This window comes from Calliphora vicina, chromosome 2 (assembly GCF_958450345.1).
Source record: "Calliphora vicina chromosome 2, idCalVici1.1, whole genome shotgun sequence".
NCBI classification, from domain to species: Eukaryota; Metazoa; Arthropoda; class Insecta; order Diptera; family Calliphoridae; genus Calliphora; species Calliphora vicina.
The window spans coordinates 38983895-39001851 of record NC_088781.1 but is presented as its reverse complement, the minus strand read 5'-3'; the positions used below and the strand labels follow the sequence as shown (position 1 = coordinate 39001851).

The following is a 17957-nucleotide window of genomic DNA, read 5'->3' as shown; positions in this document are numbered from 1 at the left end:
GAATCCTCCCAAAAATATTCTAATTTTATTTGCCAAACTTCAGCAAAGGAATGTTGAATAAACCCAGTTTTAATAGAAAATGTTTTATACACTAGGAAAAATTCTCCATTCTCTCTGGTTCGGCTTTTTTTTTGTTCGCACAAGATTTGTTGTCTATGCCACGTAACTGTGGTCACTTTTGCAAATCTGTCTTGTCATTCTTTTGCACTTAATGTGGGACCTTTTTTTACTGAAACTGACCATTAGAAAAAAGAGAAATAAAATACTAAAAATTCACAAGTTTTTTTTTGTCTATAATGTTCGCTAGCTACTTCCTGTTAAACTCATAGAAATGGTGGATTTACCTCTGGTTTTTTTTTGCAAATCTTTGGTTTTTTTGCTGCTCTTCCAACTATTTAAAACCATTTGTCTTTATGCATTTTGTCTTTAGTATTGTTCACTATACGTTTATGTTCATGGAATAGAGGAGAATGCTATAAAAAAGAAATAAATCAAACTGACTTATTTTTTTTTTTCAACACATTTTAGCCAACAAAAAAATATAGATTGTGGCAAAGAAATGAAGCATTAAAAGGTGTGGTAAAGTATTTCTATTCTTCATACAGCCACAAAAAAAAGAAAAAAAGTTTAGCAAAATGCTATTAAAAATATATTTAAATTTCTATAAAGAAAATTGATTTTATTTTTTCTCCTACATAATATACAACAATCTACACCTACCTTATCCTTATTTAATGAAAATTAATGTTGTAAATTATTTCTGTTTCATACCCATAAATCATCATAAATCAAAATTTGTATTTAATTCATCACAATTGTAATGAGTTTACTTTATACAGAGCAAAAAAAGTGAAAACGGAAATTAAATAAATTGAAATTGATTTAAAGACCTTAAGAGTTCCTGGTATATATATAGCAATCATCGTTATCGCCTTTTGCCAGTTTTATTAATTTTACATCTTAAATTAATAAAACAAAATAATTTAATTTCCTGTTATCTGCCTCTTAAAATTATCTTTACTGTGTGGCACTGTGTGTTTTCATAATAATGAAATGACAGGAAACATTGCTGTTGTATAAATTCATCAATAAATTAATCAAGAATTGTATTGTATTGAGATGTTTTTGTCGTCGTTATGTATTTGAGGCGATAAGCAATACAATGGAAAATATATTTTATGGTCTTTACAGTCTACACTTGTGTAAGTTTACTAATAAGTTTGTAATATAATTGGCATTTTGACATTTTTATGAGAAACAAAAAAAGGAAATTTTTATTAAATAAGTACATATGTATGTTTATTAAATACATATTTAGACAAAGATAATTTTGAAATTTGTTTGATTAGTATGACTATGGTAAATGGACTACAACATCTCGCTTTAATTAAGATCGAATTCGAACGCAGTTTTTTAATACGAGGTCAACACGGCATTCTGTTGACTCCTGTCAAAATTTGAACAAGCTGCCTCATTTAATTTGTGTTTGACAGCCATTGATAGCAGGCTGCCCCATGACTTTTTGTGTGCTCATGTCTAAATTTGATAAACATTATGTGAACTCTGCTCCATCAATTTAAATGGTAAAAAAGTAGTTTACTTCTCGGATGACGAACGTTCTGGACGCCCAGCAGAAGTCTCCACAACCGAAACAATTGAAAAAATTCACCAGAACGAGAGATTACAGAAGCCACAGGCATATCACATGGCATAGTGGTTTCAATTTTTAATGAGCACTTGGGTATGAGAAAGCTTTTCGCCAGATGTGTTCCGCGTTTGCTCACAATCAATCACAAACGCTATAGTTTGTCAACTTTGCACTAGTGTTTTGCATAATTCAACCGCAATATGGACGAGTTTTTTTGCCTTTACGTAGCCATGGATACACCTCAACTCACCGGAGACCAAACAGCAGCCAAAACAGTAACTCGGGTTCAATCGGCGCCTAAGAAGTCCAATGTAATGGTGAATGCGTGATTTTTGGAATCACGCATTATAAGCCAGAGTGAATATCTTCAAAATGGTAAAACAGTCAGTGACGAATATTGTCAATTTGATGAAGATTTAAAAAAAACGACAGCAGTTGGCCAAGAAAACAACTTATTAGGTCGATTTGATGAAGATTTGAAAAAAAGACAGCAGCTGGCCAAGAAGTTCTTTTTCACCAGGACAAAGCAAGGATACACACATGTGCAGTTGCCATGAAAAAAATTCATGAATTAGGCTACGAATAGCTCCCTCATCTGCCCTATTCTCCGAATTTAGCCCCGAGTGGCTAATTCTTCTTTCCAAACCTGAAGAAATGGCTCCGCGAAAGATATTTGACACCAACGATAATATCATCTCACTAACCTCGACAAATATTATTATTTGGAGAGGATAAACAAAATTGCGAAACGTTGTACAAAGTGTTATAGCTCAGAGGAGACTATGTTGAAAAATAAAATTATTTTTTTCTATCCAAGAACCTGTGTTTCATTCGAGATGTCACGACCAACACCAGCAATGTTAGATGCCAATTCTCGAAATCAAGTTATCATCAAATATTGATTTCAATATATAAATGGATGTAGCGCCATACTGTTGGAACCACATCACTCCCGGATCAATGTCATCAATATTTTCAAATAAAAACTCATTGATCCTGGTGACGTAACGATCTCCAAAAGCTAAAAATGTGCCTCAACAACTTTACGATAAAACAGTCGTTAATAAGTTGCGCGAATCGATGATAGATTTTCAAAGTACAAATTTCCATATTTTATTTGCAAATAAATAAGAACAGGCAGGTGTATGTGGGTTGGAGAAACTTGAAGAACTTACATTAGTAAATGCTTCCGGGCGAAGCCGGGGCGGTCAACTAGTATTTAAATATTTATAAATCGTACAAAATATTGAAACATTTCCACTTAAACTGGAGATTTTTAACTGCTCATCTTTTAAGGCCAAGAACTAATCAAGCCAATATCGGATTTTCTATTTAAAGTGAAACGTATCCCAGAGAGAGCGTTCTGCATTGATTAAAACAAATAGTAGTAGGGCGAGGCAAGGTCTGGACTATAAGGTAAAACTTCCCAACTACTTCACTTTAAATACTTTTTAATAGGTATTGCAACATGTGCCTGACCACATATTCGTTTTTCAAAAGAATCATTTGCTTTCGGTACAGATTCTCTGTAATGGTTTGGCCAGATTTCAGCAGCTCTTAATAGATATAACCCTTTTAGACCCACCAAATACTGAACTTTACCTTAGTGCCATGAATATTTGGCTTTGGTGTCGATTCGACCATTTGAAAGACACAAGGTCTTTCAAGGTCTCCCAGCTTCAAATCGTATGCTACCCAATTGCCATGCTTTTGGATGAATCCTGCTGCTTATAAACATTTTAAATTATGACCCATTTTTCGAGAAAATCAAAAAAAATCCTTACAAAAAGGACATTTAAGGATTAAGATATTCAACGAAAATTTTTGCCGGAAAATTTTTAGATCTTCTCTAGAACTATTTGTTTTTAAATATCAGTTCATTCGGATCATAAATAGATTTTTGGTGATATTTTTTTTAAAAATGTTAGACCCAAGGTGGCGTGTAATTTTGCTAATTAAGAGTAAATAGCTTTATTTTCTTCTATGGTATCTTTGGTGACTCCCACAGAAATTTTCCGGCAAAAATATTCGTCGAATATTTTATTCCTTGAATGTCATTTTTGAAAGGACTTTTTTTGATTTTATCGAAAAAAGGACCCCTAAGGAGAGGAGCTAGAGGGTTAGGATCATCCACAAAAATGATCCCCATAAAATTCCACAACATAACTCTGACAATAAGAATTCTCTTAGACATTAACTTACAACAGTTTTTTCAGTTTGTATACTGCTCCCTTCGATCAAAAAATTAAAACTTTGACCCACTGTAAAAAAAAATTCAGACCGTGGACTGATCATTCTACAAAAATGATCTACTTAACATGTTCTTTCAGAATTATAGGGTCGGTATTCTGTTCCAAAAATGCTGTTGGGTTGTGTAATTAAGTGATAATAAATATGTACCCTTCAAAATTACAAAATCCGCATTTAAAACATACGCCGTCAAACATATCCCTCGTTTTTAAGTAATACATCTAGTTGTTCTCGGAATCTTATACGATTCGTTCGTATATAATTTTACAATCGCACTATACTAATTCTTGATATAAAGCTAATTATACCCTACGCCCCATAGTAGTGGGGGTATTCTGCATTTGTGCTAATGTTTGTGACGTCAAAAATAGTAGCCTAACACCAATCAACATGATATCCATCTGTCTGTCCGTCTGGCTGGCTGTCCATGAAAACTTGTGCACAATGTACACGTCGAAATTTTGAAGATACATATATCGATAAAATTTGGCACAAGTATTATCTTCGGCCCAAAGATAAAGCCTATTGAAACTAGTAAACATCGGTTCATTATTGCACCTAGCCTGCATAGAAATATTCTCCCGAAATAGGACTTAATCGGCTTGATTTATATAGATATCCACACAGATTTTTCCACAAATATGTTTTATATACAAATAAAGCTCCCATCTTAGACCCACTTCTGAACAATACTTAAATGAGCATAAACCTCTTTAGAATTTTGATTTCCAGCAAAAAATGCATGGCGATCGGTCCATAATTAATCATAGCTCCCACATAAGGCCCACTTCCTAAAATCACTGACGAAAAAAAGATTGCAATTTCAATAGACGCATCCCGGTAGCGAACATCTGGGTATGTATAACCAATTGAGGTTAAATAATCTAACAATATTAATGAAAAATGACTGAAATAGTTGTCAAAATGTCCTAAAATATCCCTCTAATAATTGTTGTAATATAAAGATAACTTCATTAAATAAAACTAAAACCATTCCAAAATGAATACTTCCCCCAATAAAATATCCCCTATAAAACTGTTTAAGCATGTAAATAGCAAAGAAAAAGAATCTATCTCTATAATTTATTATATTGGAGGTCTCTATATCTACACTTTTACACTTGACTGGATTTTCAATGTTGTTAAAATTGTGTGGAATTTATACGTGTCTCTGTAAATGAGGATGTCTGTCTGGATATAGGAATGTGTATGCGTTAAAAAATAATTTGGCTGTTTTGTTGGGTTTTAAAGCAAAAATTTTAACCTCTTGTTTAAGTTTTTTTTCTGTATTATATTATGCTGCTGTTGTTGATGACTTCCCTTTCCTCTGCTCTGCTCTGTATGGAACATTAGCTAGCTCACTTGATTTGTGTTGATTGCTATCGATAATATTTGGTTAAAGTGTCGCGTGTATGTGAGCTAATTTTTGTTTAACTTCCTATCAAGGTCCCTAGAAAATTATATGGAGATGGCTGGTAAAGAGCATAATTTTAATATTGGAGCTGAAGTTTTGTTTATTTTATTTTACATATAAATATCTTAAGGATTCGAAAACGTTTATATTCAATATTTGCATAAAAATCACAAAAAGCACGTCAGTTATTTTTTGTTAATTTTTTTTTTTTTATTTCTGTTTGATTTTTCCAGCTTTCTTATGCTTGTATGCAGAGATGTCTGCATGTATCGTAAAAATGTGTCAGTTTGTTGCTTGTACATGTCAATTTTTCTTCAGTCAGTCTTGAAGTTGTTTTATAATTTTTTTTTATTCTTCCATTTTTTTGTGGATCTATATGTCTGTTTGTTTATGCTTTTGGTTTGGTGGTGTACATGACAGAAGATGTGGATGTGGAAACAAAACAGCCCCTAGCGGTTAAATTTGTGGCAAATGTGGTTTAGAAATATTAAATATTTGTAAGAACTGGGAGAAAAACAAACACATTTACCAATATGCTGGCACACAACTGGAGGGAAAATAAAAAATAACAAAAATAAATTTTATTTTCTTAAACATTTTTATTGGAAATTTGATTTTGTTTGATTTAATAAAAAGCAGATATGTATAAAAAAGCATAACAAAATGCTTGTACTTAAATTCTGAATGAAATTGCTTGGTGATAAGTATGTATTTGAAAGAGGAAAAGTTCAATTACAGATTAGGATTTTAGAAATAAGCTGCGAAGAAACAACTAAATTTGTTTAATTTGTTCATAGATTTTCAAAAAATTCCTAAATTTTAATAAAAATGTATCATATTTTCCTTTGGCTAACTCCAAAACTTCACTAATTTTTTAACAATTCTTAAACTTTTTAAATTCCAAGAAATAAACCATAAATAAATAAAAGTATTTTACACAACTTACCCGCCACTTGTAATGTCGCATTACGTGAGCGAGCAAAACCCAGCTCATTTTTCGCTTCACACCAATATACACCAGCATCCGTTTCACGTCTTGAGTTTACCACCTAAAAAACCCAAATAGAAAGAAAGAAATAAAATTGTATAAGGACATGTTACAAGATAAAATGAAAATAATATATAGAAAATTAAATAAATAACAAATATTTTTCCATTAAAGTTGAAGGTTTCCACTCTAGGTTTTCAATCGAAAAAATGAAAAAAGGAAATATTGTAATTTTTCTTTTTAAAAAAAATGTAAAAAGAAAATTGCTAATGCATAAATTTCTTTTAGATAACTACACATTTATAAAATGAGGAGGTGGAAATAAACCTACGTACACATTTATACTGAAATATAGACTCCTTATAATAACTAAACAGGATACATATTTCTATATATCGTTATGTTAAATGCAAAAGGACGTAACTACACAAAAATTCAAAATCAAGTTTTTAATTAAGAAATTCAAACGCAAAACATTTAAATATTTTTAGGTAAACAAAATTAAATTTTTTTTTAATTTTTTGTACAAATTTTTTTTTATTTTTTTTCTTTTTTTAATTTTTAAAAAATTTTTTTTCTAATATTTTGTGAAAAAATTTGTTGGTGAAAAATAAATCGGATTAAAAAATATTTTTTCCCGATTTTGACCCATTGTAGGTCCATATCTATCATAAGATATCCACATTGTCTATATTAATGACTTAGTAAAATTTTCTCGATTTTAAATAGCAACTGAGCCGGAAGAATTCCGGAGATATTGATGTATGAATCGTGTATGTAAGTTATCTGGAGTCTTCAGAAAATGGATTTCAACAGACAGACAGGCGGAAATGGCTTAATCGATTCCGCTATCTATAAGGATCAAGAATATATATACTGTATAGGGTCGGAAAATTATATTGTGGAAATTACAAACGCAATGACAAACTTACATATACCCTTCTCACGAATGTGAAGGGTATAATAAAAATGTAGTTACGTCCGTTTGCATTTAAGGTGACGATATATAAGTGTGACTGTGTTTTTGTATATTTGTTGCTATTTGTAGCATGTTGCCAGGCTCTTATTGATGGCTTATGCCACGCATAACATATTACTCTAAATCAGTTTAATGTATTGCCATTTTCTCCCTGTTTTTTTCAGAAAATATTCTGTGAAAGTGTAATATTGTAGGTAGTTTATCTTTCATTTTTTTTTTTTGCTAGCCTTTTTTTAATAATTCTCTTCATTTTTAGGGAAATTGTTTTTTTTTTATTATTTTTTTTTTTGCAAAATTTATAGTTTGTATTAGATTTCTCAAGCTGACGGTCTGTTAAATTACATTATGAATAATAGGGGATCATTTTGATTAGAATTTTAAATGAAATTGATATATTAACCCTTACGTTTTTCTTGTTAGGGAAATTGGAATACAGGCAAATCTCGATATAAAGAACGATATTTTGTCAGGCCCATTCGTTAAATTGAAAAATTCTTTCTAAAGAGATTTATTTCTAGTTTTTAGTTTCACACATTTTATTTGGCAGCATTTTCCCATAGAGACAACTTTCATTCACATTGAGAATAACAGCTCAGGATGATAACTTCTCCCTTGATTCTTTAAGAAATCATTTTTGAATATACATATACAGTGGTTGGAAACTTTTCCAAATATTTCATTAGTGGCCTAAAATCTGAAATAATTTTTTAAAAAATTTTAACATTTTTGTAGTATTTTATTTGTATATTTTTATTAACTTAATTTAACAAAAAACAATGGACATAATTAAATTCTAAAAATGAGAAAACAAAATTAAAAGATTTCTTTATTACGGCATTGACAAAACAATTTAAACTTAGGTATTATTTTAACAAATATGGTCTAAACTTTGCAATAACTCAATTAGAGAGTCAATGGTCTCCTTTGAAATATTTTGGGTCCTTATTTTACGATCTACAATTTCCCATAGATTTTCTATGGGATTGAGATCTGGCGATTGGGCAGGCCACTACAAAACACGTACCTCGTTGGATTGTAACCACTCGGTTACAACCCTAGAGGTGTGTTTCGGGTCGTTGTCGTGTTGGAGTCTCCAAACTAGGGGCATATTTTCCTCAGCGTATGGATACATAACGTCGTTTAATATGGTTCTGTATCCTATACTTATCATGGTATCTTTTATAATATGAATTGGGCACATACCTTGCCCTGAAAAATATCCTCATACCATAATATTGCCACCGCCAAACTTTAAAGTTTTATTTGTGTACTTTGGATCTAATCTTTTTCCCTTTGGTCGTCTTACAAATGTTCTCCCATCACTGCCTCTTAAATTGTATTTGAATTTGTCGGAAAAGACCACAGTATTCCATTTCTGTATCGACCAGTTTAAATGATCCCTGGCAAATTGTAGACGAGCAGAACGGTTCTTTTTAGAAATGAGTGGTTTTTTCACAGGACGATAGCAACCAAGACCAGCCTTATTTGCCCTGCGACTAACTGTTCGGGTACTTATTTCTAATTTTAGGCTATTAACAACCTCTCGAGGAGTTATTTTTGAGAATTTCTTGAACTCTCTCGCAATTAAATTATCTTGTCTAGGAGTAGTCTTACGAGGTCTTCTACCTAAATGTTGAGTTTTTACAGAACCGGTCACACGAAATCTCTTTATAATTTTTGAAACTGCTGATTTATTTATTGAATATTTGTCACAGATACTTTTTTGTTTTAAACCAGCTTTAAAATCGTTAATTATATTATTTTTTAAGTCTTCACAAATCTTAACTTTAGCCATTTTTGTTAACTTTGAAAAAAAGCAATTATGCGAAAAACTTAAAAAAGAAATTGTGAAAAATTACCAGAATTTAAAAATAAAATAAAATAACTGTAAACAGGATGCTTTTTACATCGTTCTTTTAAATATTATTTTCGTTTTGTCAGTAGCGAAATAGTGAATATTTTTAATTTTGTTCCCTTTTTTCAGAATATAATTAATTATGTTGTCTGTTTTTCAGTTAATTTATATAAATAAAACTATACAAGTAAAATACTAAAAAAAAAAATTTAATTTTAAAAAAATATTTTAAATTTTGGGCTACATATGGAATATTTGGAAAAGTTTCCATTGTTTTGTCAACCACTGTATATCCAAATTTCACTAGCATGAGTTCCGCAGTTATAAAATAATTTTGTATTGCTATAGCTTTTAAAAAACTGCAATGTTTTTCCTCTCGTCAAGAAAGAAAACTGTTTTTTAATATTTTCTCGTTTTCCACTCGAAATATTTATTATTTCTTTCAAAACTCGTTGTATTACACACAACATTTTTTAAATATTCGGTACAACGTGCGTTTACTGTGGTATTAATGCAAAATGATATTTTATATTTCGAGATAAATCTTATTAATGGAATCTCCTTAAAAATACATTGAATAAAAATTGCACAGGTTGGCTTGTATACAGCTAAATATTGATATAAGCAATTTCCCACAAAATATAAAAAATTTAATTTGATGAAATGCACTTCAATATATTAAAAAATAAACGGCGATCAAACCATTTGTACAACTATTACAAAATTAGACGATGTACGATCGATTTTGTTGCCCTGTGTTATTCGTGAATATTCTTCGCCACATCAAATATGCGACCATTCAAGAAGTTTAAAGCAAATTATATTTAAATAATATTGGAACTGTATAAAATATATATAAATATTAGTTTTGAGCTTATAGATCCACCATAAGGGTACGCTATATACTAGGGTATTCGAATTATTCGATTTTTCTCTTGTTCGAATAAAACGAATAATTCGAATAAGAGAATTTAACTTCTTCGAATAATTCGATCACACGTTTAAAATTAATCGAATAATTCGAATAATTTAAATTTTTTTTTAAAAAAGTAAAGAATGAAGTTTTGATGTCGGTTTTTTAATATTTTATTGTTAAAGAAAAACAAAAAATAACGTTAATGTTAACAATTCAAGTATTGATAATGTTAAAAAACATACGAAAACAAAGTCCATCATTAAATTTTCATCAGAAATATTCTGATCAGATTAGCTCCCGAACAATCTACACAACAATTGACTAGCAAACCCTTTAGTTTCCGTTTTGGAGCTATGCTTTAAAAAATTTTGAACTAGTTGGACATGATTCTGAATTCAAATAAAATATAAACGTATTAAGAACTTTTTATGTTGTTCATTAATTCAGGTTTTAAATTGAGTAACTAATTCTTTAGTAATTTCATTATGCACTATTTCTAATTTATTTATAACAAATTGTATTATACATCAAGCTCTATCAACGTTGCCGAATCTTTGCTTAATAAAGTGGTCTTGTGGAATTACACAATAAAGGGAATCTGTCCAAAGTTTGATATCATTGTCAGTGAACGTGGCTAATTTGAAGTCAGGCAGTGCATGATTGATACATTTACAAAAACCCAAAAAAATTGAATTACCATGTTAGACAAAGATGTTCAACGATGTTGAAAATCATGTATAAGATAAACTCCATGATTTTCTTGCAACAAGACGTTAGTTTGCAATATTTGTACTTACGTACGCAGTTAATAACATCACTTATATACATTTAAGATCATGGCCTTCATCTATTTCAATGTAATCATTATAAATGTCATCCTCAATATCACTTTCGACGACCATTTCAAAATCACATTCTCCATCACATTCAACTCCACTTTAATCAAAGTTAAAATTTTGATTATTAATTTCGATTCTTCTAATAATTCGCCAAATATTTTATTCCGTACCTTTTATTTTCATTGGTTCAAGTTCTAAGTTAAAAATTTTGAAAGATTTGTTTTTAGAATTGTAACTGCTTGCAGTAATATTTATATATTTATAGAAGGAGCTGTCGGAACACTCATCTACAGTGATCGAAAGTCCCTTTGTTTTTAGTTATTTGTCGAATTTCAGAAACAATACAATTTTTGTGAGTCATTATTACTTATTTAAATTTGGAATTATGAAAAATTTTAAGCAATTTAATAAATTTAAATATATATCGCTCATTTGCTGCAACAACGTCATAACTCTAAATCCGGGTGTTTTGAACTGAGTCAATTATTTTTTGTATGAGAGAGTTTTTTCGTTGTAAACGTCAAAATTAAAATTCATGTTTTCTCGTATATTTCACAAGTAAAACTTTGGGTTAAATACAGATTAGAAAGATATTAATATCTACTATTTAAATCAGGTTTTATTTCTGAAATCGCATGGTGTGTTGAAAATTTATTTAAGAAATAGTAAAATGTTATAAAATATTCAAAGCCATTTTTCTCGAAACGACTTTTTTTGAATTATGACGTTGTTGCAGCAAATGAGCGATATGAACATTTAATCGTTTTATTCGATTATTCTACATAAAATTGTTCGAATTATTCGTTATTCGAAAATGGCCATTTTTAAATTGTTCGAATAATTATTCGTAAGAAATTATTCGATTAATCGACCGATCATTAGTCGAATGAATACCCTACTAAATACTAATTTTGTAAGTTATAATCGTTCTCTGTAAACGAATCATACAAAATATCCTTTGCAAAAATAGGGTTATATTTGTGTATATTAGTAGTTACTTTAAATGGTATATTTTAATATAACTTAATATTTAAATTACTAATTTCCACATCACTTACAAAAATGTACATATTTATTTTTGTAACTAATTTTGCATTTTCAACTTTTAAAATCCCTTTAATACTTCCGTATCACTAAATATAACTTTTTAAATTAATTTATGTGCTCTGACATTTAAATTGTGTGCACATTAATTATTTATTAATTTAATAACATTTCATAATAATAACTGTTTATAAGTTGTATAAATCCTATATTACATAATTTTCTTCTCTCTCCAGAGGATAACTCATGTATGTAGAAATGTGTGACACACATTTATACCAACAATTAACCAACACAAAGACAGAAATATAGATGTCTATTAAATACGTAAAATTGTCAACAGAAAATCTTTTAAAAGTCTTACGAATTTATTTAAACATTTGTACGTTTTATTTAAAGCAATAAATATACATATAAGAAATGAAAAAGGAAGAAAATAATAAAATTCACACACACAGCCAACCACAATTACATTTTGTAAATAAATGTTAAAGATTTCATTTTTGTTGAAATTTTGTCACAGTAGATGTTTTGTATTGTGTGTGTATGTGTGTTTATACATATGAGTATCTTTTAATAAGTTTGAGTGTGAGTGTGGCATGTACAGAAATGTCTTTCGAATTGAATTTAAAATAAAACATTGCTACTGGGTTCCAAGTAAGTATTTTACATAGTTATAATTCCATTTGATTTTTTCCATATGGCAGCACGCAATTTACTTACATATTTTGGTTTATGTATATATATTTAATATAACGTATATATTTACAAGATTATGTTTGTGGAAGCAACAATCTTTAAGACATTTTGAATTGTCCTTGGTTAAAAACTGATACTTGTATCGGTATAAGGAGAATCGAGGAAACTTTGATTTTTTAGCATAAACTAATTTTAAAGATCGAAAGTCCTGTAATAATTTTTTATCAAAACTTAATTGTTTTTGGGACAGTTTACATCAAGCAACATCCAGTAACATAAAGTAGATTTCCAGTAATCAAAATAGGATTAGTCTAAAACAGTGATCGACACTTAAAGCCACCAGGGGCCAAACGAAGGAGACTCTTTAGATGTACACAATAGGAATGTGAACGAAACTTGTTGAAATGATTTAAAAGGAAACAAATTAGAGCTCATGTATCAAAATGAATCAGAAATTTTGTTTTTTTTGCCACTTTTCAATACACCATTAGTACTTGATCCTGTAAAGATTATAATTTCTAGAAATTTAATACCATATTTCAAACATTTTTTAAAACATTTCAATTAATCTGGTGGTCGTTTGGTATTCGAAGCAAAAAGTGGCATTTAATAGCAGCAGCAGCAGAGTTTAAAATGGCTAAGAGATCAAAGAAATGAGTCAACAGATGAATATTAAGCAGGGGAGTAAGCAGGGATTATAAGAGCCTTTTTGAGAGTGAATGTTGCTGAGAAATCGAAAGAGACAAGAAATACAGCAGAGTAGGAGATGAAATAAAGTGGATCGCATTTACCAATATCTTTCTTCGTTTTGAATCCTTAGCAGAGTGACAGTTGCAAAGTTTTCAAAGTGAGGAGACAGTACACAGAGACAACATATTCGTAATAGCAACCGAATTTGTTGCCAATCGAATGATTCTACCGTACAGACCGAATTTTACAGTTGTGGCTACAAAATTTTAGAAGTGGTAACAAAAGTTTTGTTGCTTCAACCAAAATTCTTCTTTATCCACTGATTTGCTGTTGCCAGAACCGAATAATTGTATGTGTGCAACCGAATCATTCGATTGGCAACAAATTCGGTTGCTATTACGAATCTGTTTTCTCTGTGTACACAAGACAATGGAGGAGTGTATGCAGGTTGTTTAAGTAATTCCAACAGAGAAGACTCAACTGAAGAGAGAGAGTAGTGAAACCGTCGAAGAGATCGTGTCAACAGTTGAGTCAGCACGCGAGTCAATGGAGGTGTAAGCTGGTTATATAAGTCAATGGTATGATGATTCAAAACTTAAAACTTAACTATCAGAGTCAAAATATATCTAAAGCTAATACTGTCAGATGATGAATTGAGGGGCTTAGAGCATAAGGGATTCAAGTGACTAATGTTTAATAATGAGAAAAATGAGAATAAAGTTAATTTACAATAAAAAATGTTAGATGCTATCTGGAATATTGCTTTTTAATTAATAGAGATCCTGAGATATATTTTAATCTAACACGATAAAAAAATACCATATTTTACATATACAAATACCCAAAAATTACCTTTGAAGTGAGGAAAGTAGCACTTATACCCCTTGTGCTTTAATTTTTTTCAAAGTTCTGAATTAACTGATAAGAAAACCACATAGACTCAATTTTTTTTATTAACATTTTATTAAGAAAAGCTTTTATGGTTCTTTGTAACATATTTTAGTCGACATAATCAGATTCCATGACATCATCGGGGTCATCTTCACTTTGATTTTCGATTCTTTCCGGAATTTATTCCATTCTATCGTGAGGAAGTGCTTTAAACCATTCATGGTAAATTGGTGGTATATAGCAAAGAAGATCCTGTAGGTTCTTGAATTTCTGGAATATTATTGTTTTGACGCTGTTTTTTGGAGGAAGTTGTGGTAGTAACTACACGACTCGGTCAACATTTCGAGCTTTCAGATTTAGTTTGGTGAAGTTTTCTTGCACATTCATAAGATCATCTTTGTATGAGATGATCAGATTCAGAAAATTCGTCAATATTATTTTCAGATTCACTTATTTTTAATAAAAATCAACAATTATTAATATACTCGATTCTATTATTTTATATTAATATTTCTTTTTTGGAAAATAATCCACAAAGGTATTTGAAACAGGTGTTTTGATAACAAGTGATGGAATTAATCGCTAGATTTTAGCTGATCACTTATCTGAATTCACTAAATCAGTCCATGTGAAAAATGAATTTTAATATTTGCTTAGAGCACAAGGGGTTTAAGTGCTCATGTACCCCTTGTACTCCAACCGAAACAGGTATTTTAATGACAAGTGCTAGAATTGTTCGCCATATCTCGCTAACGGATGAGAATCCCACGTTCAATTCTTGTGCTATGAACTTCTCTGAACTTCACCTACTAACTCCATATGTTAACTCAATTTGAGAAAAAAGGCACTTGAACCCCTTGTGCTCTAAGCCCCTCAATTAGATTCAAGTATTGCAGAAGGATTATATCTGCCAAGATTTTTTATTTTGTTTAAGATAATATGAAATTGGCAGAGTTCTCAAAAATGGGAATTGTTTGCAGCATCATAGTAAAATCAAGTTCGAAGTAGACATATTATTGAATAATTCTCAGATATTTATACAAAAAAAAAAAATCTGCAAATGGTGCACATGAGTAATTTTAAATATAGATCTTGAATAATTCCTTTATGATTCCTATATTACTAAATTGACTATGTAATGCTGACATTTACTCATGTTGGGTCGAAGAAATGATGACATGATCAAATGAATTTTTAACACATTGCTCAATAACTAAAGTTACATAAAATAATATCATGAAATTCTAACTATATTTATAGAAAGTGAGGATTGTAATTATTTTGAAATATTTATGATATCACGAGCAGCTGAGTTATTGTATATGAGGACGCAATAATCAAGCAATATCACCATATAGGTCTCCAGAATGGCTCGTGTAAATCTAAATATTAAATTCAGAGATGTTCTCAATGAAAAAACAATTTCTGGGGGCTAATTCTCGCATTCGTATAAGAGCGAATACTTATTCGAATGTGCGAGATTTTTTTTATTTTTGGTATTCCATCATTCGTTGTCAAATAAAATATACAAAAATTTATATTAATGGCATTTGATAACGAGTAAGTTTATATTGAAGCTAATGATAACCTGGATACATTCGAATGATCGGGAAATGATTGGGATATAAGTATATGTTGTGAGAATATATACATCGGTATTGGCTTAATTTACAAGATTATGAAGGATAAAATACGATTCATTGCAGACACATCGTGAAATATATCGATACATCGATATATATATACTTAGACGAAATCATTGTAAGCTCCGTCTTAGAGTCTTTGATATTTCCTTGTGATGATTCGACTGATTGCTGCTAGTACTTATTCCAGACCGGTTAATAAAGAAAGTGGCATGATGGAATGATGATTTAAACGTTTCTTTCCAGGCCAACGAAAATAAAGAAGCTATCAATATCTGACTAGTCAATATATAACACTAATAATAATCATTTTAATATTTACAATTTTGCTAAGCAATCTTTAGATCAAGTTTGTGGGGGGGAAAGGGGTGTTGTTTCTAAGGGGAAACTAAAGACTCTGACGGCCGATCGGAATCGGTAAAATCCTATTAACAACGAATCATAGCCAACCAGGGGGAAAATTGGCAGACCAATCACTAGGGTCGGAGGCTTTGACAATATGCTCCTTACAGGAATAAATATAACGGTGCTAAATATCGACTGCTTTGATACATTGAACTATTATATTTGATCCTTGGCACTTCTGTTTCATTAAACAGTTGTATTTAGTTACTGATTGGGCTCAGTCGTCCAATCCTGTTGATGGAGCAGACATCTTCGCCAGGATAAATACATAATTATGGATATCACACATCCTGGAGAAAAAAAAACCAATGAAGCTTGTTTACAACCGACCTATCTTTTTTTTATTATTTATTTAATTCGCCAATGAAATTGCAATTTCTTGCAGGCTAGCATAATTCTTAAATCTTAATTAAAATCTATTTACTATAGTATAATTTAAAAAATACAAAGTTTAAATGTCATCAGTTTAATAAATTAATACTCCGTTTGATGACATTAGGATCAGTCGAATAGTCAATAAGATGATAGAAGTTATTGAATTGAGCACTAACTCGACGCATTGGATCAAAGTTTGCATAATTTGAACGGAAATATTGGATCTGAAGTGCGATATAATTCCTTGTTGGTCGATTTGGAACTATGAATTCGATTTTACGAAGTAAGAATTCCGAATTAGTTGTTCCATTCAGTAAATTAATCACGAATGAGATATTCATATATATTCTTCTACTTTTTAGAGAAGGGAGTTTTATGAGTGCAAATCGACTTTCATATGATGGTAAATTAATTTCTGAATTCCATGGGAGTTTGCGAAGGCAAAATAAAATAAATTGTTTTGGACGGATTCAATTTTCTTTATATAGGTATCGTATTGCGGATCCCAGACAACACTAGCATATTCTAAAATTGGTCTCACAAGTGAAGTAAACAATTGCTTTGTGACATAAGGATCATCAAACTCTTTTCCCCAGCGTTTCATGAAACCTAATACCCATTTGGCTTTGTTAATAGTATGTGAAATGTGAGAATTAAAACATAATTTATTATCAAGTAATACGCCAAGATCAAGGAATATCTCAACTTTATCAAGTTGATGATCATTGATCGAATATCTACAGATTACTGGACTTCGTCTGTAGAATATCATTTGTTTACATTTTTTTCAAATTCAGATCCATTAAATTCTTGTTACACAATTGGTTAAACTTATCCAGATCAGCTTGAAGTAAGAAACATTGGTTAGATTGATTTAAGCTAAGGAAGAGCCGATGACGTTAAATCGGCATACATTAACATTTTGAAATTCTTAATACAGAATGGTAGATCATTAATGAATATTAGAAATAATACTGAACCCAAATGACCACCTTGAGGAACACCAGATATAACTGGAATATTTTTTGATTTATAGTCTCTGAACAATACACATTGATGTCTGGTTTTCAAATATGTAGAAATCCATTTGAGAAATACAGCTGAAAGTCCAAGTTTGACTAATTTATACAGAAGAAGATCATGATTCACTTTATCGAATGCCTTACTGAAATCCGTATAGATAGTGTCAGTTTGTAAACCGGAATAAAAAGATGTTATCACTGAAGTTGTAAATTCCAATAAATTAGTGGTAGCTGAACAACCTTTTCTAAATCCGTGCTGGAATGGAGATAGAAATGATGCAACTTGATGTGATAATGTT

At 30.4% G+C, this 17957-nt stretch overlaps 1 protein-coding gene across 1 annotated transcript in view; it reads right to left on the bottom strand.

Annotated features, from left to right (window-relative positions):
• The window catches only part of robo3 (roundabout 3), a 220414-nt gene that overhangs the window by 43386 nt on the left and 159071 nt on the right, over nt 1–17957 (bottom strand). Inside the window, exon 3 of the mRNA XM_065501810.1 lies at nt 6259–6361. Coding sequence (XP_065357882.1) covers nt 6259–6361 — 103 coding nt within the window. The remainder of the gene's footprint in view (nt 1–6258; nt 6362–17957) is intronic.